The following is a 19,335-nucleotide window of genomic DNA, read 5'->3' as shown; positions in this document are numbered from 1 at the left end:
GGTCCCAGGAACCAGCATCCAGAGGTCAGGAGCCTATCAACTTAAACAAAGGAGTTACTCAGTCTCCCCAGCATTAATGTGTAAGAAACAAGGAAGATCAATCAGCATTCCTGATCATCCAATTCATTATTCAGCTATCTTGTCCTCCTCAGATGTTCACTTCGGTATAGAGTGGGGACTGACTATGATGAGCTGAGATGCCTGTGTAGTCAAATATAACCAGACTCTTGAGTTAAATTCCAGGAGAGTGCAGGTAAAGTCACACACAGTAAACTGTTAACATTTTTAGGGCGTTTAGGAGTGCTGAGAAAAATGGGCAGAAAACAGAAACAGGCTTGGATGAGGCAGGGTTTGAATTCATGTAGAGATTCTATCGTAGAACTGTAAAACTGTGGATTACGGATTAATCTTTGGTAAATGTAATAGAATAGCAAATGCTTCCATTTGTCTGCAATACCTTTGCAATGAATTACTCCTCCGCCTCTGACCTCACCCAGGAGAGAAACTGCTAATTCTGGGAAACGCTGATATAGTTTGATAAATGACTGGCTCTGTGCCTTATGATCAGCGAGGGTCATATAGGTTTGGAATATTTGTTTGAATTAAAGTGCTAGTTTATTTCTAATCGCAAACTGATTTATCATCACATGAGCATGTATGAAATGACATAGGCCATTTTTACTAATATCAACAGTATTACTTTAGTCTAGTCTATCCTTTTCTTGTTTTTCCCACATTCTGTCTGTTATTTAGAGCTGGGTGATTTACAACTATAGTAAATACAACAAACACAGTGTAGAGTCAATATTGAACATTAGATTGCAGTATCACAAAGGAGGGAAATGCCACAATCATCAGTCCTGGGAAACATCTTACCACTATTGGATTATTTCCTTGTGTTACTGAGGCATTAGAAATTTACAGCATCAATATTTACTTTTTGATGATTCAACTTTGGAACAATCTCAGTCTTCACAGCTTTTAATCAGGGCCTTACTAAATAATAGGCTACCTTCCTCCCTCAGTTTTTCACTGTTTGTTCGGTGGTAACATTCATGTTTGGATTCAGATGGTCCAAGTCCTATTCCAGAGTCTTGAGCACACAATCTGGGTTATCACTGCCAATGTTGTCGTGGGAGGATACTCCGTCGTCTTTTGGGCAAGATATTAAATGAAGGAAAGTTGTTTTCCTTTCAGGTAGATTGTTAAAGATCCCATGATGTTATTTGAAGAAGTTGTCCCTGGCCGATATTTATCGCTCAATTAACATCACTAGAAACAGATGAGTTGGGCATTTTTGCATTTCCCTCAGCTAGATTTTGGGAAAGCTGAAACTGTTGTGTTCAGCTGTCACCATAAACTCTATTCCCTAGTCACTGACAACCCCCAGCCCTACTGCAAAGCTCCATATTCAACCGTGATGCCATATTAAACTCTTAAGATGAAGTCTGGACCACTCAGTTGGGCCATCCCTAAGCATGTCGCTTTCCACCTCCATTCAGGATTACCAACTCAGAGTGCAGCAATTACTATGAGACTGTTGACTCGGAAAATGCTGATGTTATGAATTGACTTTTAACTTGATATTCCCAAATTTGTGCGCAGTGAAGCTACCATTTTCTTTTCATCTCATTGCAGGTGAAAGGAGTGCCCATAGTGTCCATTCCGCCAATGTGTGTAATGTGAAGTATAATGAAGAATGCACTAAAAGGAAATAACATACTAGATTTCATTCCATTCAAATTATTTATTCTGCAAATTAACCACAATCTCTACAGTATACAGCTAAGGTCAGGGTTCTAAACAGGACACTTTTGACATCAGGGTTTAGCCTCTCGATTTCTAACTTCCTAGTTCTCTAACTTTCTTTCGTGACTGCGGAGGTGATGGCTTAGGATATTATCACTAGGCTATTAATCCAGAAATGCAGCTCATATCTGGGAACCAGGATTCCAATCCTGCTATGGCAGATGGTGGAATTTGAATTCATTAAAAATTAAACAGCGAATGATGATCATGAATCCATTGTCGATTGTTGGAAAAAGTCACCTGGTTCACCCATGCTATTTAGGGGAACAAACTGCCACCCTTACTTGGTCCAGCCTACACGTGGCCCACAGCAATTTGATTGACTCTGGGCAAAAAGGGATGGGCAATAAATGTTGGCCCAGCTAGTGAAGGTCACATCCCATGAATCAATTAAAAAAAAAACTTTATGTTCACTCAGTGCCAAGCTCAGCACCAGTTCATGATGCCAGGCAGTGCTGTATACATGCACCTTCACAACATGATCATTGTATGTCATAGTCCTGTGGCTGCACGGGGATGCTGCCTTCAAGTATAATAACCTTTTGGTAAAGTGTCACCATGACTTTGAGGATGAATCCACTCATCTCCCAGCCTTTCTGGAGGTTTGACAAGCATACCTCCAAAACATCTCCCTCAGCATTTACCTCAGCTAACCTGCTGCTGAAACCCACATCCTTGCCTGTCCTAACTCTGGCCTTGACTATTCCAACAGTCTGCAGGCCAGCTTCACACATTCTACCCCCTCGGGCCAGTCAAATTCACTGTCTGGGCCCAAACTTGCACCAAGTGCTGCTCATTTATCACCCTGTGATTACTGATCTACATCAGTCACCACAAACTTCATCCTCATTTTCAAATACCTTCATGGTCTTCCCCCTCCACATGATCTTGTCTGACCCCACAAGCCTCCAAGATCTCTGCACTCCTCAACTCTGAGCATCCCAAATTTTATCCACGCCACGATTGGTGACCATTCCTGGTGGACTGGAAGCTCTAGCATTTGACTCTAAATCTTTCCATCCCCCTGCCTGCCTTTCCTCCTTGAAGATTTTGCTTAAAACCTACATCTTTGACCAAGTTTTGATCACCTATCCTTATGTGGGTGGTGTCAAATTTTGTTTTATAGTCCCTCCTGAGAATGGAATGCTTCATCATCTTAAAGGTGCTAAATAAATGTATATTGTTGCTGTTTTTTGGAATCTTACTATAAAAGTTGCCATGTTTCCTGTACAACAGTGACTACAGAAGAAAAACTTAATTAGCTGAAAATACAAGTATCGATGTCCCAAGTTTGTATGAAGTTATGGAGAAACATACATTCCTTATTTCAGTCTTACTAAATGATTAATGATTACAGAAGTTGGTTGTCAGTTCTTAATTATCATTGGCTCTTATACTAAAGTTTCTTGTATGTTCTTTTCTTCCCTTGGTCTAAGGAAATGAAAGTTATCCTGTGCTGCTCTGTGTTACATCTCTCCTCTAGGTTTTATTGGTGCAAAGATCACACTGATTTTTATTGTGGAATTTTGAGTTAACTAGCTCAGTTAATATGTGTGACTGGCACGAGATTATCCTTGTGCCCCACTACATGTAATAATTTCCAGCCAGTTTTCTGAACTTTAAGTGGGTCTACTTTGGTTTAGTGTGTGGAACAAGCCCTATACAGCCTGTGAAAACATGTTGATTTATTTTTTAATGTGGTTGCAAAATGTTCATACTCTCTAGAAAGTCCCTCATTCATTCCATTCATGCCCACACTGACACTTTAAACCACACAGTCTCCTCAATCCTCCCCCTCGTCTTCCTCCTTAACCTTGTCCTGGTTCAACTCTGGCATGATGATTGGTGCTACTCCCTTTCCGACTTCAAAAGCAGCCGTTTGTAAAACTCTACCCCCCAAAGGCCTTTCATTTGAGAGTAAGTGTTCTCTCTTTCAACTCTTTGTTTTTCCAAGAAACTGGCCTCTCTGTATGCTTCAATGTTTGTCGATATTGTGCGCTGTCCTTACCTCAGCAGCAGGAAGCTGTCTTCCCTGGAATTCCTGTCCTTTGCCAAGATTTAAACCAAAACTTTCATATTGAATTTTCTTAAATTCCTCAATCATTTTCTCTTTATTGTCACTGGTGTGTCAGTTGGTTATAATCAGTGGCTAGTGTGGAATGCACTTCAAATGAACAGTATGTCCACAAGCATATGTGGATGATATGCTGGTCAATAAGTATAATGGCTATGAATTAGCTTCAGTCCAGTACATGAAAGCATAGCTTGCTTGATGCACCGTACACGTGGTTCATCTTTTTCCTGCTTCTTAATCTCTGGTTAAATCAAAAAGAGAATTGAATTTCTTAGCACAACCTCAGTACAGTCACTGCAGTAATGCAGCAAACTCAGCATGAGTTTGCACACAGCAAGGTCCTGTAAACAACAATGGGTTAACAACCAGGCAACGTTTTTATTTAATGAAGTTTGTTATAGTGTAAATATAGGCTAGGACACTGAAAAAACTTCCTTTGCTGTTCTGAACAATCATCTACCAAAGTAATAAATAGTATTTTGGTTTAATATTTCACTTGAGAGCCAGCACTTCTGCCAGAGCAGCACTCACTCAGCAGACGATGTCTCTGTTCGTCCTCATCTCTATTTTTCATCTTTGTTCAGGCAACACAGCCGACTGGTGACTGTGCTGGTGATTCAGAGTGAAGGGTTTTCATTCACAATGAAAGATTCTATACTTCTAGTAGTCAAGGTACAACATCTGAATAGGCAGCTGATGTGCAATGCGCTAAGAGTCACGTTGCAGCTGACAAAATGTATTAAACGGAACAAGGTTCAATCCAAACCCTAGCTGCCTCCCACTGTGATCAATCACTGTCAGCTTTGCCTTTCGTTCCCAGGTTGTTTTAACTAACTGAGCACTGGGACCTGTAGTGAACACTAGTTTTACAAGTAATTCAGGCAAACTCTGTCAACTTCATCGTGTTTGGTACACAGTGGAAAATGTGCAGGCCATAAACCAAGTATTCCATTATCACCAGCCTCAATTACAGACAGCAGGATGTGTTCTGGCTATTTTAATAAGATCCCTTTTATGTAGCCATCAGATTTCTGGTTTTCTGTGAAAACTGAAGTGGAATAGTTGAAAATTCATCAGGTTTCACCAGGCAAACTGCTCATTATGAGACAACAAGCACCAAGTCCTGGTCACTTATGCGCTCATTCACTTACATTATATCCCAATGTTACTTTTGAATAAGCACACACATGGAGGAAATTTTTAAATTTCTGTGTTTTCAAATCCCTCCCTGACCTTGGCCCTTCTCTATAATCTCTTCCAGTCCTACAGCTCTCCGAGGTGTTGGCAGTCTTCCAGTCTGGCCTCTTATGCATCATCTAAGTATCATTCCTCCATTCATGCCTTCAGCTGCCTAGACCCTAACCTCTAGAATTCCTTTCCAGTCCCCTCAGCTTCTCTCTCCTCATTAGGTGATAGATGTCATGACAGGATTTGAGCTGTGTTCCCTAGATTGTTAGTTCAGTGTGATCACAACATCACTGTACGTGATTGACTCTGCAGCGTCCTCTGGTGACTGTGCAGTTGTATCAAAATTACTGCAAGAAATCACCAACTGGAGGGGCAGTGGTTCAAGAAGCTGGCTCACTGCTACCTTCTCCTGGGCAATCAGGGATGGGCAATAAATGCCAGCCTTGTCAGCAATGAGCACATCCTGCGAATGAATGTGGAAAGTGGCAGAAGGGAGGGATGGAATTGTGTAACATCTTCAATGCAGAATATGGCCTGTACTTGATGAGACATATGTTTAGGTGAACCTGTCATTCCCCTACAAAATCAAAATACTGCACATGTTGTAAATGCAAATTAAGCACAAACAGTGGTGAAGTTTTCAGCAGGCCTAGAGAGGGAAACAGAATTAATATTTCAGGTTAATGATCTTTCATTGGAACAGCATGTTGTGCTTCTGTTATTCTGCTCTTCACCATAATGAACAACTATGACTAATTATAGAGTAGCTAGTGCTAGTGGTACGAGAGAAAAATAGAAATGGAACTATTCCAAAGTGGGAATGAAAACTTGTCAACAATTTTGTATGATGTTAACTGTAATGATATTGAGAGATAATTAGTGCTTGGCTTTATAATAAAAAAATAGCTGTTATGGTTTTGTGTGCTCGGGTTAAACACGATACATCCCAAATAACATCTCAAACTCTCCCCACCCTAATTTTTCATTGTTTACGCAAGACTATTATTTTGTTTGGCTTTTTGATTCCTGAAAGGCACTGAAAAAAATAATTCATATGCCAACTATCATTCAGGAGGAAATGTTTTTGAGTTGGCACACTAACTTTCTCTCTTACGTGAGTCTCTTACACTGAACTTCCTTCTGGTTAATTGTGGAAGGGGAACAGGAGCTGTTGCAATGGACCGAGTTCTGTTGTTCTATTGTAAAATGAAAACAACACCCATCAGAAACAGTATGAGAACAGGCAAGAATACAGAAAAAGCTTCATCTTATTCTTTTAATTTCTGTGTCAGGCTAAGCACAGTGGATGTCACTCTTACCAATTCGAAAATCAAAGTACAGGCTGACAGCCCCAGTGCAGTGTTAGGGCAGTGCTGCACCATCAGATGGGACAGTACACTGACCCGTTGTCTCCTTTCGGATAGATACAAACATCCCACAGCAGTGCATTGAAAAGGAGCAGGGACACTTTCCTTCAAAGTCCTGACTGAAATTTATCCTTCAACCAACTTCCTTAATGTGGATTATCTGGTCATTATTACATTGTTGTTTGTGTGATCTTGCTGTGTGCAATTTGGCTGCAGTGTTCCCCAAACTACATAGTGACTATTGCTTCAAAAATGCTTAATCAACTTAAAACAGTTTGGGATGTCCTGAGGCTGTAAAAGGTGCTATACAAATGCAAGTTCTTCTTTCCTATTCCCTGTTTACTCTTTTTTTCCTCTTTCTCCACCATCTGATTTGCTTGTTCAGCACGTTGACAGTACACTGTGTTGCATATTTGATGTGGTTTACTGACAGTCATGGAATTCAGCTTCCGCTAATTCTGGTTCCTTCTAGGCTCTTCCTGAAAGGATACAGTGGCACAGCAGGCAGGCAGAGCAGTTTGCTTTTACATGGAGCAGATTTCAGCACCAAAGACATGGATCATGATAAGTGCATCTGCAAGTGTGCGCAGATGTTAACAGGAGGTAAGCAGCTTCATGTCAGCCATACCTCATGCGGAGGTAATTGCGATTCTTTTGTGTAAATCCCTGTATCTGCCTCAATGACTTTGACATTAAGCAGAGTTTTAAGGGTTGAACTGATGCGTGATTAAGAAAAAACTGCTACAGCTAGCATCACTGTGGGTGCTGTTCAATGTCAGGCCTCAACATGTGTAGAAGTGCACAAATCAGACTTGCATAAATTACTCAGACTGAGCTTGTATAAATTATACAGATTGGGCTTGTATAATTTACACAGACTAGTTTTGTAGAAATACACAGATTGGGCTTGAATAAGTTACACAGCCTAGGCTTGTGTACACAGACTGGTCTTGTATAACTTGCATTGACTGAGCTTGTATATGTTGCAAGACTGGGTTGATGTAAATTACACTCACTGGACTTTAATAAGATGTACAGGCTTAAATAAGTTAAGTAGACTTAACTGGAGTACTGTTTTGAATGTAAAATATTGAGGCATGGTCGAAATGAACTGTCTAAAATAATTAAAGGATTTGATTGGGTAGATAGAAAGAAACAATCTCCCCTGATATCGAGAGTTCAGAATAAAGAGACAGAAATGTGCTCTTGTTGGCCTGGACTCACATACAGGCCAAGCCCAGCGGCCACAGCAAGTTTCCTTCCCTAATTGGCATTAATGAACCCTTTGCATTTTTACAACCTGAAAGCTTCTTAGTCATAATGAGAGCAATATTTATTAAGAATTTCTTAAACTGAATCCTAATTCTGAAATTCGCCATGGTCCGATCTGAATTCGCATTCTCTAGATTCTTAGTAACATGACCACAGCCGTTCTTCCATACCCATATGAAAACAGAGAGCTCTGCAGAGGACAGTGGCAGAACGAGCCACTCAAGGAGAATCAGATTATTTCATTATGGGAGTGTTGACTAAACCTCAGTACTGGGAGTTAGGCTGATGTGTCACTGACGATAGAGGCAGGGCAGTGGTGTGTGTGACCAAGGAAAATGGTCAGTGAAGCTAGAAGCTTTTGTTATGACAGCTGTTGCGTGATGAATGCTTGCCTCAATTTCCAAATTATCAATCCAGCCTCTGTTTGTTTTCATCTAAGAACGATTGAAACTTTTATGAGCCTATTATAACATTTGTGTCTTTGATATTTGTCTTTCTTGTTTGTTTACAAACCTAATATACATTTAGAAGATTACAACTTCGTAATGCCTTAGGGTTATTGGTCCAGAATCAAACATACGGTGTTCAAATTTAGGCTTTTGCTTTAAATTGCTGGGGGTTTAATGGGTTTCCAATTATTTTGAAACAATTCCTATTGCTACCGCCTGGATCTTGTGAACTGTATATCGTGTAAAGAGGCTGAGTGGCCATGCAAAATGCATTAGGAGGCATGCTTGAGAGCGTGACTAGCATTGGTGCCATATCTGGTATGATAGAGTGTGAAAGGACACAGGGTGTCAGTGGTATCAGGGAATGAGAGGTGGTACGAGTCCCCATGAGGTTTGGAGGTTGGGGGATGAAGTTTAATTAAATTGATGTCAGTAGTTGGGTTGTTGTTTTGGGAGAACTGAGGTGGACCTTCTAACTGACCCACTCCAGCAGCTGTTTTCCTCACGCAGCTCCATCACAGCCCACGTAATACACTGCGAGTCCAGTCTATTGAGTGAAATAGACAATAATCCCTACTCTGATAAACCTGAATCACGTGTGATGAAGGGTCTAGGCCCGAAACGTCAGCTTTTGTGCTCCTGAGAAGCTGCTTGGCCTGCTGTGTTCATCCAGCTCCACACTTTGTTATCACTTGTGAGTTGTTCAATCTGTGAAAGTGTGTGGGTCAGGCTTTCCCAAACCCTGATAAAAGTTTGACTGAAAGGTGTCAAATAAAGTTCCTGGAGAGACAGACACTGTTAGAACAAATAATAGTCCAACTCAAGGAGATGGTGGGATATACTAGGGCAGATATAGAAGGTGCAATAACTCAAGCTGGGACTGCATGTGTGCAAATACACAGAGAATGACAAATAAGATTTCCAATCTCAAAACCCTGAAGAGGCAGGGCAGGAGGATAAAGTTGTTCAAAAGCATTTGAGACCCTTGATTTTAGAAAACACTACTGTAAAATCAAACATGTTATTCCAACCTGTTTACAAATCTCTAGAAGATCTTGTCTGTAGCATTGTGTTCAATTATGGGAAAATCTTTTTAGGAAGAATGTCAAAGCAAGAAAGGATGCAGGGTGGTTGATTGGAATGGTGTCAGGAATGAGGGAATTCAGTTATGTGGAGAACTGGAGAGGTTGGGGCTGTTCTCATTAGACTAGAAAAAAAATCGTAGGCGGGGAGAATCTAAGTAAACTTAAAATTATAAACTGGTTTTACCAAAATAAGTAGTGAGAAAAAGCTTCCAGTAGCAAGAGGGTCAGTACAAGTGGAGAGACATTGATTTAAGAAAAATTACAAAGGACCAGAGGGCAAGATGAAATGTTATTTTAACAGACTGAGTTGGTGTAAACTGGAATGGTGGTGGAGCGTATTCCACAAGAATATTACAAAAGGGAAATGGAGGAGAAAGGGATATGGGAAAGAGCAGTGGAGTGAGTCTGTTTGAACGGAGCTAATACAAGTGTGATGGCCTCAGTGGTTTCCTCCTGTACTCTGTGAATGTATGACTGTTATGTGCAGCTAACCTAACAGGCTGATCTGTTAACCTCTCTAATCTGTGCTCTTGCAGGCTGGTGGTTTGATGCTTGCGGACCCTCCAATCTCAATGGGATTTATTACTCGGCAGGACAGAAGCTGGGCAAGCTGAATGGCATTAAATGGCATTACTTCAAAGGCCCGAGTTATTCCTTACGCACGGTCACCATGATGATACGGCCTTCGGGTTTTTGAACCAAACGGCTCGAGCCAAACCCCAGTACTAACCTGAAACTAGATCAGGACAATTCCAGGAGCCACCTTCCTCCAGAACCTTCCTCTCTCTCCAGCATCAAGAATTAGTGAAAGAACTTTGACTCGCTGCATTCGCTCCTTTACCCAGCATGCCCATGCTCATATTGACCCTTACTGATTTTTTTTAAACATCTGTTTATTTGCCGTTGCAGCAGTTTGGCAGTTTGGAACTAGTAAGGGGAAGAAGAAGAGAAAGAAAAAAAAACTTTTCATGTTCGAATTGATGCAAAACTGCCAAATATTAGTACCTTTATTGCTGTGATTTTACCTCCCAATATCTTTCACAATTGACGGATCTTTGAGGGATAGGCCCCTCTTGCCTAGGAGCAGTAAAAGGTTCCTTTTTGGAAGTTCCATATGAAAGGGAAGAAAACTAATGGGGAATGAGGGGTGGGAACTGGGAGGGGCTGGTCAAGGAGGAGGCAGAGATGGATCCACCAGCACTTTCATGAAATGGCTAATTGCTGTATAATAATGAAAAGCAAACTCAAAGCCAGAGTGCAAAACCTGTGGGACCAGTCATGACATCTATTAGCTCTGCGCACAACCTATTCATGATAAAATCAGGCTGCAGTACATCACAGTGGTTCAAAATATGATTCGAACTAGGTTTACCCCAGAAAGGAGAAGGGAAACATTTTATATGACGCCAATTAATTTAACACATCGAAATAAGAAAATCTGCAGGCACTGTGTGATCAATCTATGGTTTTCAATGTGACTGCTAATATTTGGGTTGCTTTTTCTCTTCACAGTTTCCTGGCTTGATTCTGATAATGAAAGACTCATTCATAAATGAGCAAAGCATTGAGATTTAAAAATGAGCAGGATAAATCAATACATAATTGTATTACATCAAGCAAGGTCCAGCAATACATTGGGCCTTAGTTTGCCCTAGATCTCCAGCCCAGAGGCTGAGGGCTAATTGGGAACAAACACCGAGAAGCAGTATAACTATTTGCTGATGCAGCATCCCTTGGAGATCCATCCATTCCTCATCAGCTTGACAGCCAGAAACCTGGAATTCCAGGATTTTGCTTTATTCAGTGCACTTCCTGAGGCGAATACGAATGAAGCAGGGGAATTTGATCATGTCTTGTTTAGCGCTCCGGGAAGAAAAGGGGAAGCAATAGCCTAGTGGTATTATTGCTGGACTCTTAGTCCAGAGACCTAGGTAACATCCTGAGGACCAGGTTCACATCCTGCAATGTCAGATGGTGGAATTCGAATTCAATTAAAAAAAAACGCCTGGAATTCAGAATTTGATGACTGTGAATCGATTGTCAAGAAAAAACCCTTCTGGTTTACTGATGTCCTTTAGGGAAGGAAAATGCTGTCCTTACCTGGTCTGGACTGCATATGACTCCAGATCCACAGCAATGTGCTTGACTCTTAATTGCCCTCTGGCCAATTAGGGATGGGCAATAAATTCCACTGACACCCTCATCCAATGAATAAAAAAAAATTGGGTGATTTGAGAGGTTTTGCTTCCACCTTCCCAAGCCACACATCACAGACATTGGCAGCAAGCAGGAATCACCAACCTCATACACGTGCACACACGCACACCCGCTCTGTCTCTTTCTACTCCATAGCCATGTTATCTCCTGACACATGTATTAAAGCAGAGAACAAACTGTAAGTTATAGTTTGTGTGAAATGTTTCTAAATATCATCCCTCAGTTTGCTTTCTCATCCCACACCATAACCACTGCTTCTATTTTGCAGCTATGACATGATGATGATTCTGCCATTTCTTATTCTCATCTCCCCTGAACCCACCTTCAGCTTCTTTCCTTGTCTCATTACTGCATTTTTCAGCCTTATGCCATCATTCCTTTGTTATTTCATCAGACCTGCCTTTCAGGTTAACACAGACCTACCCTTTTAGGAACAGGGGAAGGCCCTTTGAGTCTGTTCCCCCATCCTCTGCAATCATGTTTGATGTATGACCTGATTACATATACATACATTGGCCCCGAATTCTTAACAGCTTTTACCAATTTCTGTTTCAAAATTACCAATTGATCTTGCATCAATTATTATTCACAGGGAGAGTTTTAAACTCCTCCCACCCTATGTGTCAAAATATTTCTGAAATCTACTCCGGAGAAGTCTCGCTCCAATTTGTCAGACAATGACTTTGGCCCAGACTCCACAACCAGCAGAAATATTTTTACCCCATCTACCACTTCGGCTCCCATTAATATTTTGAAAAATTTGATGAAATCAACTTTATTTTTTTTAAATTCCAGGAAATATAACGTCGTGTGTGCAATCTTTCTTTGTCACTTAATCCTTGGAGTCCAGGCATCATTCTGGTATATCATTGATCTGTCCAAGGTTAATATACATTCTTAAGGAATGAATCTGCTCACAGGCCTCCAGGTGTGACCTAAGGCTTTGTACATGCTGCAGTAAATTGTAATAGTTAGCCATTTTGTTATACTTCTCTCTCTCTTTAGTGCTGGAGCAGTGTATAAAGTTAGTTCTTTAATGCCTGCTTGCATTTGATCACAAATAAGTCATTGAGCAGTAAACGAGAGAAAGACGTGTTGTGCTAGTGTCGGGCAGAAGAGTTAATGAAACAACTCACAAGCATGTGTGCTCATTAAAGTTCTCAATTACGTAACGAATGGCTGGCCTGAAAAGTGGAAAGATGAGAAGTTACTGGTTTGGTGTAAACAAATATGACTTAGAGACTCATATCATTGAGGAAAGTAAGTTATGAATCTCTGCCCTGAATTTCTACTATGGGCAGTGGGATTTTATCTTCAGCCTTATTACTCTCATCTTCTGCATGCAGTTTCTGTTGCTATCTGACTGAGTACAATGCTTGACTTTCTTGTTTAATAACATCAACTTCTGCTTCCGCATTTATCAAGTGTACATTTTCAAATTTCCAAACACCTAAACTAGGTTTAGACCTATAAACGTGCTTGACCAACTATATAGTTTAGACTTGGAGCTTTACCACAATCTGAAGCATTATTGTTCCCTCCCCTTCAGTTTGCAGTCAGGGAGTGACTAACTTGCCAACGGGCACAGCATTTTGACTGAAAATGGGGACATTTAAATGTTGTAATTATGCTGTCATAGATAACATCTGAATTTCTGACTCTGAGAATATGAATTTGGCTACAATAGCCTCCATCTGGCTGAAATCTAATGGATCACCCTGCAGAGTCAGGATAGGAACTCCCTTGCAATCTACAAATCCCTGCCATATCCATGGATGTGGCATCATTACAAGCTTTGCACAAGTTTGGCCTGGGATTATCGTTCTTTAGGTCTCCCTCAAACAGGTGTCTAAGATTGATTTCTATGATTACACAATGCACATTGATAAGAGGGGGTCTTTAATTTGACATTTAGATTGCCCTTGTGAATTGTTTATTTCCATGGAAAACACCACTTGGAACAAGCTTATTCTTAAATCATTCTGTAATATGTGTTGATAATCCCATTAATTTTAGAACACTGTTAAGGAGCAAGACACCATTGTCTTACCATAACATATTGCTGCTGTTTTAGGCGAAGGAAGGGGTTGAGAAGGAGAATCATTCACGGTAACTTTAACCAGTCTGGGAATTGAAACCACACTGTTGGCGTCATACTGCTTCACAAATCAACTATCCAGCCAACTGAGCTAAACCAGCACTCTGTAGTCCTGAGGACTACTGGACAACTTTGGCTAGACACCAACCTCAGAAGTATTTGGTCTATCATGATGAGAAAACATTTACTTAATCCTTATTTTCTAGAACAAAGAAAATTACAGCACAGGAACAGGCCCTTCAGCTCTCTAAGCCTGCTCCAATTCAGATCCTCTATCTAAACCTGTCGCCTATTTTCCAAGGATTTGTATCCCTCTGCTCCCTGCCCATTCATGCATCTGTCTAGATACATCTTGAATGACGCTATCATACCACCTCTACCACCTCTGCTGGCAATGCGTTCCAGGCACCCACCACCCCCTGCGGAAAGAACTTTCCGCACATATCTCCCTTAAACCTTTCTACTCTCACCCTGAAATCGTGACCCTTAGTAATTGAGTCCCCCACTCTGGGAAAAAGCTTCTTGCTATCCACCCTGTCTATACCCCTCATGATTTTGTAGACCTCAACCAGGTTCCCCTTCAACCTCCGTCTTTCTAATGTAAGTAATCATAATCTACTCAACCTCTCTTCATAGCTAGCACCCTCCATACCAGGAAACATCCTGGTGAACGTCCTCTGCACCCTCTCCAAAGCATCCACATCCTTTTGGTAATGTGGCGACCTTCTATTTCTTTGCTTTCATCCAAGTTTGCAACCTTTGCTCATAATTATACCAATCGTCTTTGTTAGGATTGAATTCACTCATTGAATTCACCCTGAATATTATTCAGCGATATTCTTTTCAATGATGTAGCCTTCTGACTCACAGTGTACCTGCAGATGATGTAACCTTCTGACTCATTGTGTACCGGCTCATCAACATCTTTTTGTTGCACATTGCATTCAGTGAGATTAATACATCATCAGGTGGCCAGTATTTAACGAAGTTAATCTTCTCAAAACTCGCTAATGAAGTTTATTCATACATTCTATTTCCAGATGGCAGTGTAACAAAATATTTGGTTATTGTAATATACCACATAGGACTTCTACTTCTTTTGTTCTTTCGTATCTGTCCTTCCTTTTTCCTAATTTTCCAGTTCTGATAAAGATCATCAACTGAAAACTGTTATATTGCCTGACCTGCTGCATGTTTACAATTTTTTTAATCTGTTCATCTTCACTGATTCAGATCCCCGTTCTGTTCCTTGTAGCATGTAGTTGAAGTAGTTCTTCTTTCATGTAGGATTATTGACTTATGTATGCTAGATATTCGCACCTCAGTCATTAATATGTCAATTCAGTCATCGTTGAATTGTTTAGCATTTTATGCCCATCCCTAATTGCCCTTGAGGGGGTGGTACTGAGCTGCGTCTTGAACTACTGCAGTCTCTGCCTTGCCAGTGCACCTACAATGCTGTTAGGAAAGGAGGTATTATCGAAAAGTTCTGAGTGAAAATGGTGTGTGGCTTGGAGGGGAACTTGTAGGTGGTGATGTTCCCATGCATCTGCTGCTTCTAGGTGGTAGAAGTTGCAGACTTGGGAAGTGCCATTTTAGGAGGTTTGACGAGTTGTTCTATACATAGTTGTCATACTGCTGCCACTGTGTGACAGAGGGAGTGACTGCCTAAGGTGGTGGAAGGTGCCAATCATTGTTTTCAGATTACTTCCATATCATGCAGTCTTCTGGTTCTAAGAATGAGCTGTGAGTCTCTTTTGCAACCTATTGGGTTTGGACGGTCCTTTACAGGAGCAATTGAACCTCTCACAACTCCAGCCTGGTGAGAATAGTGCAGGTAGAGGAGGAGGACTGGGGGTTGCTGGGAGACTGAGATGGAATCCTGGGTCTGGTTGAGATCAAAAACTCAACACCAATCAAGAGCTCAGCCAATCTCATTGGAAGGCATTAACTACACCCGTAAAGCAATTGGTAAATTCTTGTCAATATCCATCTAGTTTCTCACAAAACTATATTCACTTTTTGGTATATTGATAATGACTAATAGGGGATTCACTTCGATATATTACTAGTTTTCTAATGCACAACTCCTTGTGTCCTTTTTGTTTATGGCATATATGCCATTTGTCTATTAATTATAACTTGGCTTGGTTTGTTTGAGTCTAAGAGAATTGAAGCAATGTCTCACACTGCAGATGTACAATGGAGTTGTATGTTGTGTAAGCAGAAACAAGCAGCAGAGATAAACCAATGAGCCTCCCATCAGGCAGTGGAAACAATTCCATCTGAAAGTGAACACATGATCCTGGGTGGCACACCTCTAGAGGTGGTGAATCAGAGATGGAGGGAGTGAATGTTTAATATGGTGGATGGGGCAATGATCAAGAGGTCTGCTTTTGGGTGATGTTGAGTTTCTGGCAGCTTTTTTGGAGCATTGAGAAACACCTTCTGAACAGTTCTGGGAGAATCAGGCTGAGACTATGAAGGGCTATTTCCAAAACACATGGGTATGTTTATATCTGCCGCCTCTCTGCCCATCTATTTCTTCTCTGTCAGCTGCTTGATAGACACCAATGTAAATGGCTTATTTCAACAACAGCTTCTCATTTGGACTATTAATGCAGATTGAAAAGTTATACTAAAAATATTTATCTGTGCAGTACTGAGAAATGTAAAATGTCTTTACTTTCTGCAAGCAGAATATTAGAATGCACATCTTTTGTATTCCTGAGTAACTTGTGACATGACATAAGGTCATTGTGGTTTGTTAGTGAGGACTTAGCTTCATGAAGCTCCCTGCCGTTAGGGACTTCCTCACCTTATGTCTGGGTCTCTGCTAGACATACTGATAGATATTGAGCACTGTGATTGATCAGTAATTCCAATATTGTCCAGTGACTACCAGGGACAGGAGATGCTGAATCACATGAATCATGTTCTCTTTTCAAATACCGATTCCTACAATCGACACCAATTAGGAATGTAGGTAAAATGCCTGAAGGAGTTCTTTTATTTGTTTTGATTTTGCAGACAGCTCTTTATAAGTAAAAGCAAATATTCTCTGCATGTGTATATTATGGAGAGATTTTCTAATAAACAATTAAAAAAATGGTGCTGCAATATTGTGTCATTTCTGATGCACTTGTTAAAGCTAAGAGAAGATGTATAAAATTAGGTGTGATTGAATCATTCTGCTGTGGAGATTGATTTTTCTCACTTAATTGTTACTATGCAGTGAGAGTAAACATCCAATCTAAGATTTTGTTTTAATTATCAACTCACAATTAAATTCTGGTTTTCCATTTGGAGTTGAGAACCAGGAATAGAACACTTCCCTCTTTCAGACATTCGCAGTGTCAAATGGCCCAGGATTGAAACAAGATCTTCCCAACACTGGACTGGTCTGGCATTGGATTTCCCACATTAATCATCCTCACACTGCCAAACCATGACAGGTTACGATCCATTAAAAAAAAGCAAGGTTTTTTTTTGCAAACAGCACCTAATACAACCTTGGAATGTCTCAAAGCGCTTTACAGTCAAAGGAAATCTTTGTGAAATAGCTACGTTTGTAAATGTTAGGAATCATGAAAGCAATTTGTGTCCGGTGAAATCTCATAGTTGCCTATGAGTCACTGGCCATTTTATCTGTTTCTGTTATTGAGTCAGAGATAAATATTGGATATCTGAGAAAGCCCCTTTAAAAATGTATGCTGGGATCTCATGTTCAACAGGGAGGGAAGATGGAGCCTTAGTTTATGGTTGTATCCAAAAAAAAAACAGCACTTCTGATCTCGCAGCACTCCTGCAGTGTTGCCCTGGATGTCAGGCTGAATTCTTGAATGCAAATTATCAGGATGTGAATACCACCCTCTGGGCCACAGCTGACATGTCACATGCTGCCCAATCATGATGTGTAATTGTTCCCTCCATAAACTGGGCCAATACATCACAGGCCTCTTTCATTGAGGTTCTTTCAGCCAGCACTGAAAGAGATTTTCCTGCACAATGAAAATTCAAATGTTCTTCACGGCTGAAAATCACTTGATGATATGTTGAGCTTATGGCAGATTTGATGGAAATATTCTACAACTTGACTTTTGTTCTTTTCTATTAATCCAGATCATATTCATTTCAGAGGACAAGAAATAATAGCCTGATTCACTGTACTAGCCTTTTGATGTACCCATTCTTGGTTCTTCAATTCCACCTTAAAGATTCTCATCTTTCAGTTCCTCTAAACTGGAGGTCACCCAAAACTCTGCGGTCAATTTCCTCCATTCACTTCTGTCTCTTGGTCATGCTTCAACTTTAAAATGTTCATCTTGGCTTTCAAATCTACACATGTCCTCACCATTCTCCATTTCTGTAATCCGCTGCAACCCTACAACTGTCTGAAATAACTACATCCCTCTAATTCTGGCCCGTTGAGCATACCAGATTTGATTGAGGCTGAACAACAGAACAGTTTCTAGCCCCCAAGCCATGGGCTTCCTGCCCTAAAGCTCCCCCCTCTCTTTCAGACAATCCTTACAACCTACTTGATTGGTTAATTTTTCGGTCACCGTCTTATATGGCTCAGTATCAAATTTTGCTCAACAGTGTTCCTACGAAGCATCATTGGGACATTTTGCTACGTTAAGGGAGTTACTGTGGTTAGTTGTAAATATTTCAGATGTGCACAGTAGGCAAAGTGGTCACATTAAAAATGCCCTGTGGCGTCCAGCAATGTGCAGTTTAGGTGGATTAGCCATGGTGAAAAAGCCATGATGAAAACCCCATGTGGGGTTATGGGGATAGAGTGAGATGCTCTTCAGGGAGTCAGTGCAGACTCAATGAGCTGAATAGCCTATTTCTGCACCACAGGGATTCTATGGTTGGTCTTCATGTCTAAGCTTTGTTCTTACAGAGAAGGTCATGGATTCACTCAGGGAGGGAGATTGTTACAACAGAACTGAAGTACTTGTGCACAATATCAAACTTTTAATTCAGGTGTGCTTTTTTTTTGAAAGAGGATGGCTACAGTTTAAAAAATATTAACTGATTTAATTTATTTGGTTTATTTATTTATTGTCTCTTGTACTTTTAGAATACTGAACTCAATTCAATTCTGGTCTCCCTGCTATATGAAAAGATATTGTTAAAATTGAAAGGGTTCAGAAAAGATTTACAAAGGATGTTGCTGGGGTTGGAAGGTTTGTGCTGGAGGGAGAGGTTTGATAGGCTTGAGCTATTTTCCCTGGGGTGACCTAATAGAAGTTTATAAATCATGACGGGCATGGATAGGATGGCAAAAGTCTTTTTCCTAGGATAGGGGAGTCAAAAACTAGAGGGCATAGGTTTAAGGGTAGGAGGGGAAAATTTTAAAAGGGACCCTAGGGGCAACTTTTTCCACACAGAGGTTGGTGCATGGAATGAGAAAGTGATGGAGGCTGGTACAATTACAAAATTTAAAAGGCATCTGGATGGGTATATGAATAGGAAGGGTTCAGAGGAATATGGGCCAAAAACTAGCATATGGGACTAGATGAGTTTATCTTATCTGGTTAGCATGGACAAATTGGACCAAAAGGTCTGTTTCAATGCTATATAACTATGACTCTAGACAAGGAACAATTCCAGAATTTGTTCCTACCATTTTTCCAGGACCTGCCTAGCCACAGGATTTGTGCCCATGGTATCCCAGGATGGTTGAGTTCCACACCGGGTTTCAAGAGGAGCACGTTAGAGATAGGACAAAGGTGTTTCAGGAAGATGCAGGCCAGTAACTTACCTG

The 19,335-nt window shown here is 40.7% G+C and overlaps 1 protein-coding gene across 1 annotated transcript in view; it reads left to right on the top strand.

The window, feature by feature from the left end:
* The window catches only part of LOC125451826 (angiopoietin-1-like), a 198,179-nt gene extending 182,009 nt beyond the window's left edge, over positions 1–16,170 (top strand). The window contains exons 8-9 of the mRNA XM_048529454.2: positions 6,911–7,041; positions 9,781–16,170. Of these exons, the coding sequence (XP_048385411.1) occupies positions 6,911–7,041; positions 9,781–9,941 (292 nt within the window). The 3' untranslated portion in view covers positions 9,942–16,170. The remainder of the gene's footprint in view (positions 1–6,910; positions 7,042–9,780) is intronic.
* Positions 16,171–19,335: the final 3,165 nt, after the last annotated feature.

The sequence above is a fragment of the Stegostoma tigrinum genome, chromosome 5 (genome assembly GCF_030684315.1).
Source record: "Stegostoma tigrinum isolate sSteTig4 chromosome 5, sSteTig4.hap1, whole genome shotgun sequence".
Taxonomy (NCBI): Eukaryota; Metazoa; Chordata; class Chondrichthyes; order Orectolobiformes; family Stegostomatidae; genus Stegostoma; species Stegostoma tigrinum.
Note: the sequence above shows the minus strand (reverse complement) of the source record. Positions and strands in the feature narration are given on the sequence as shown.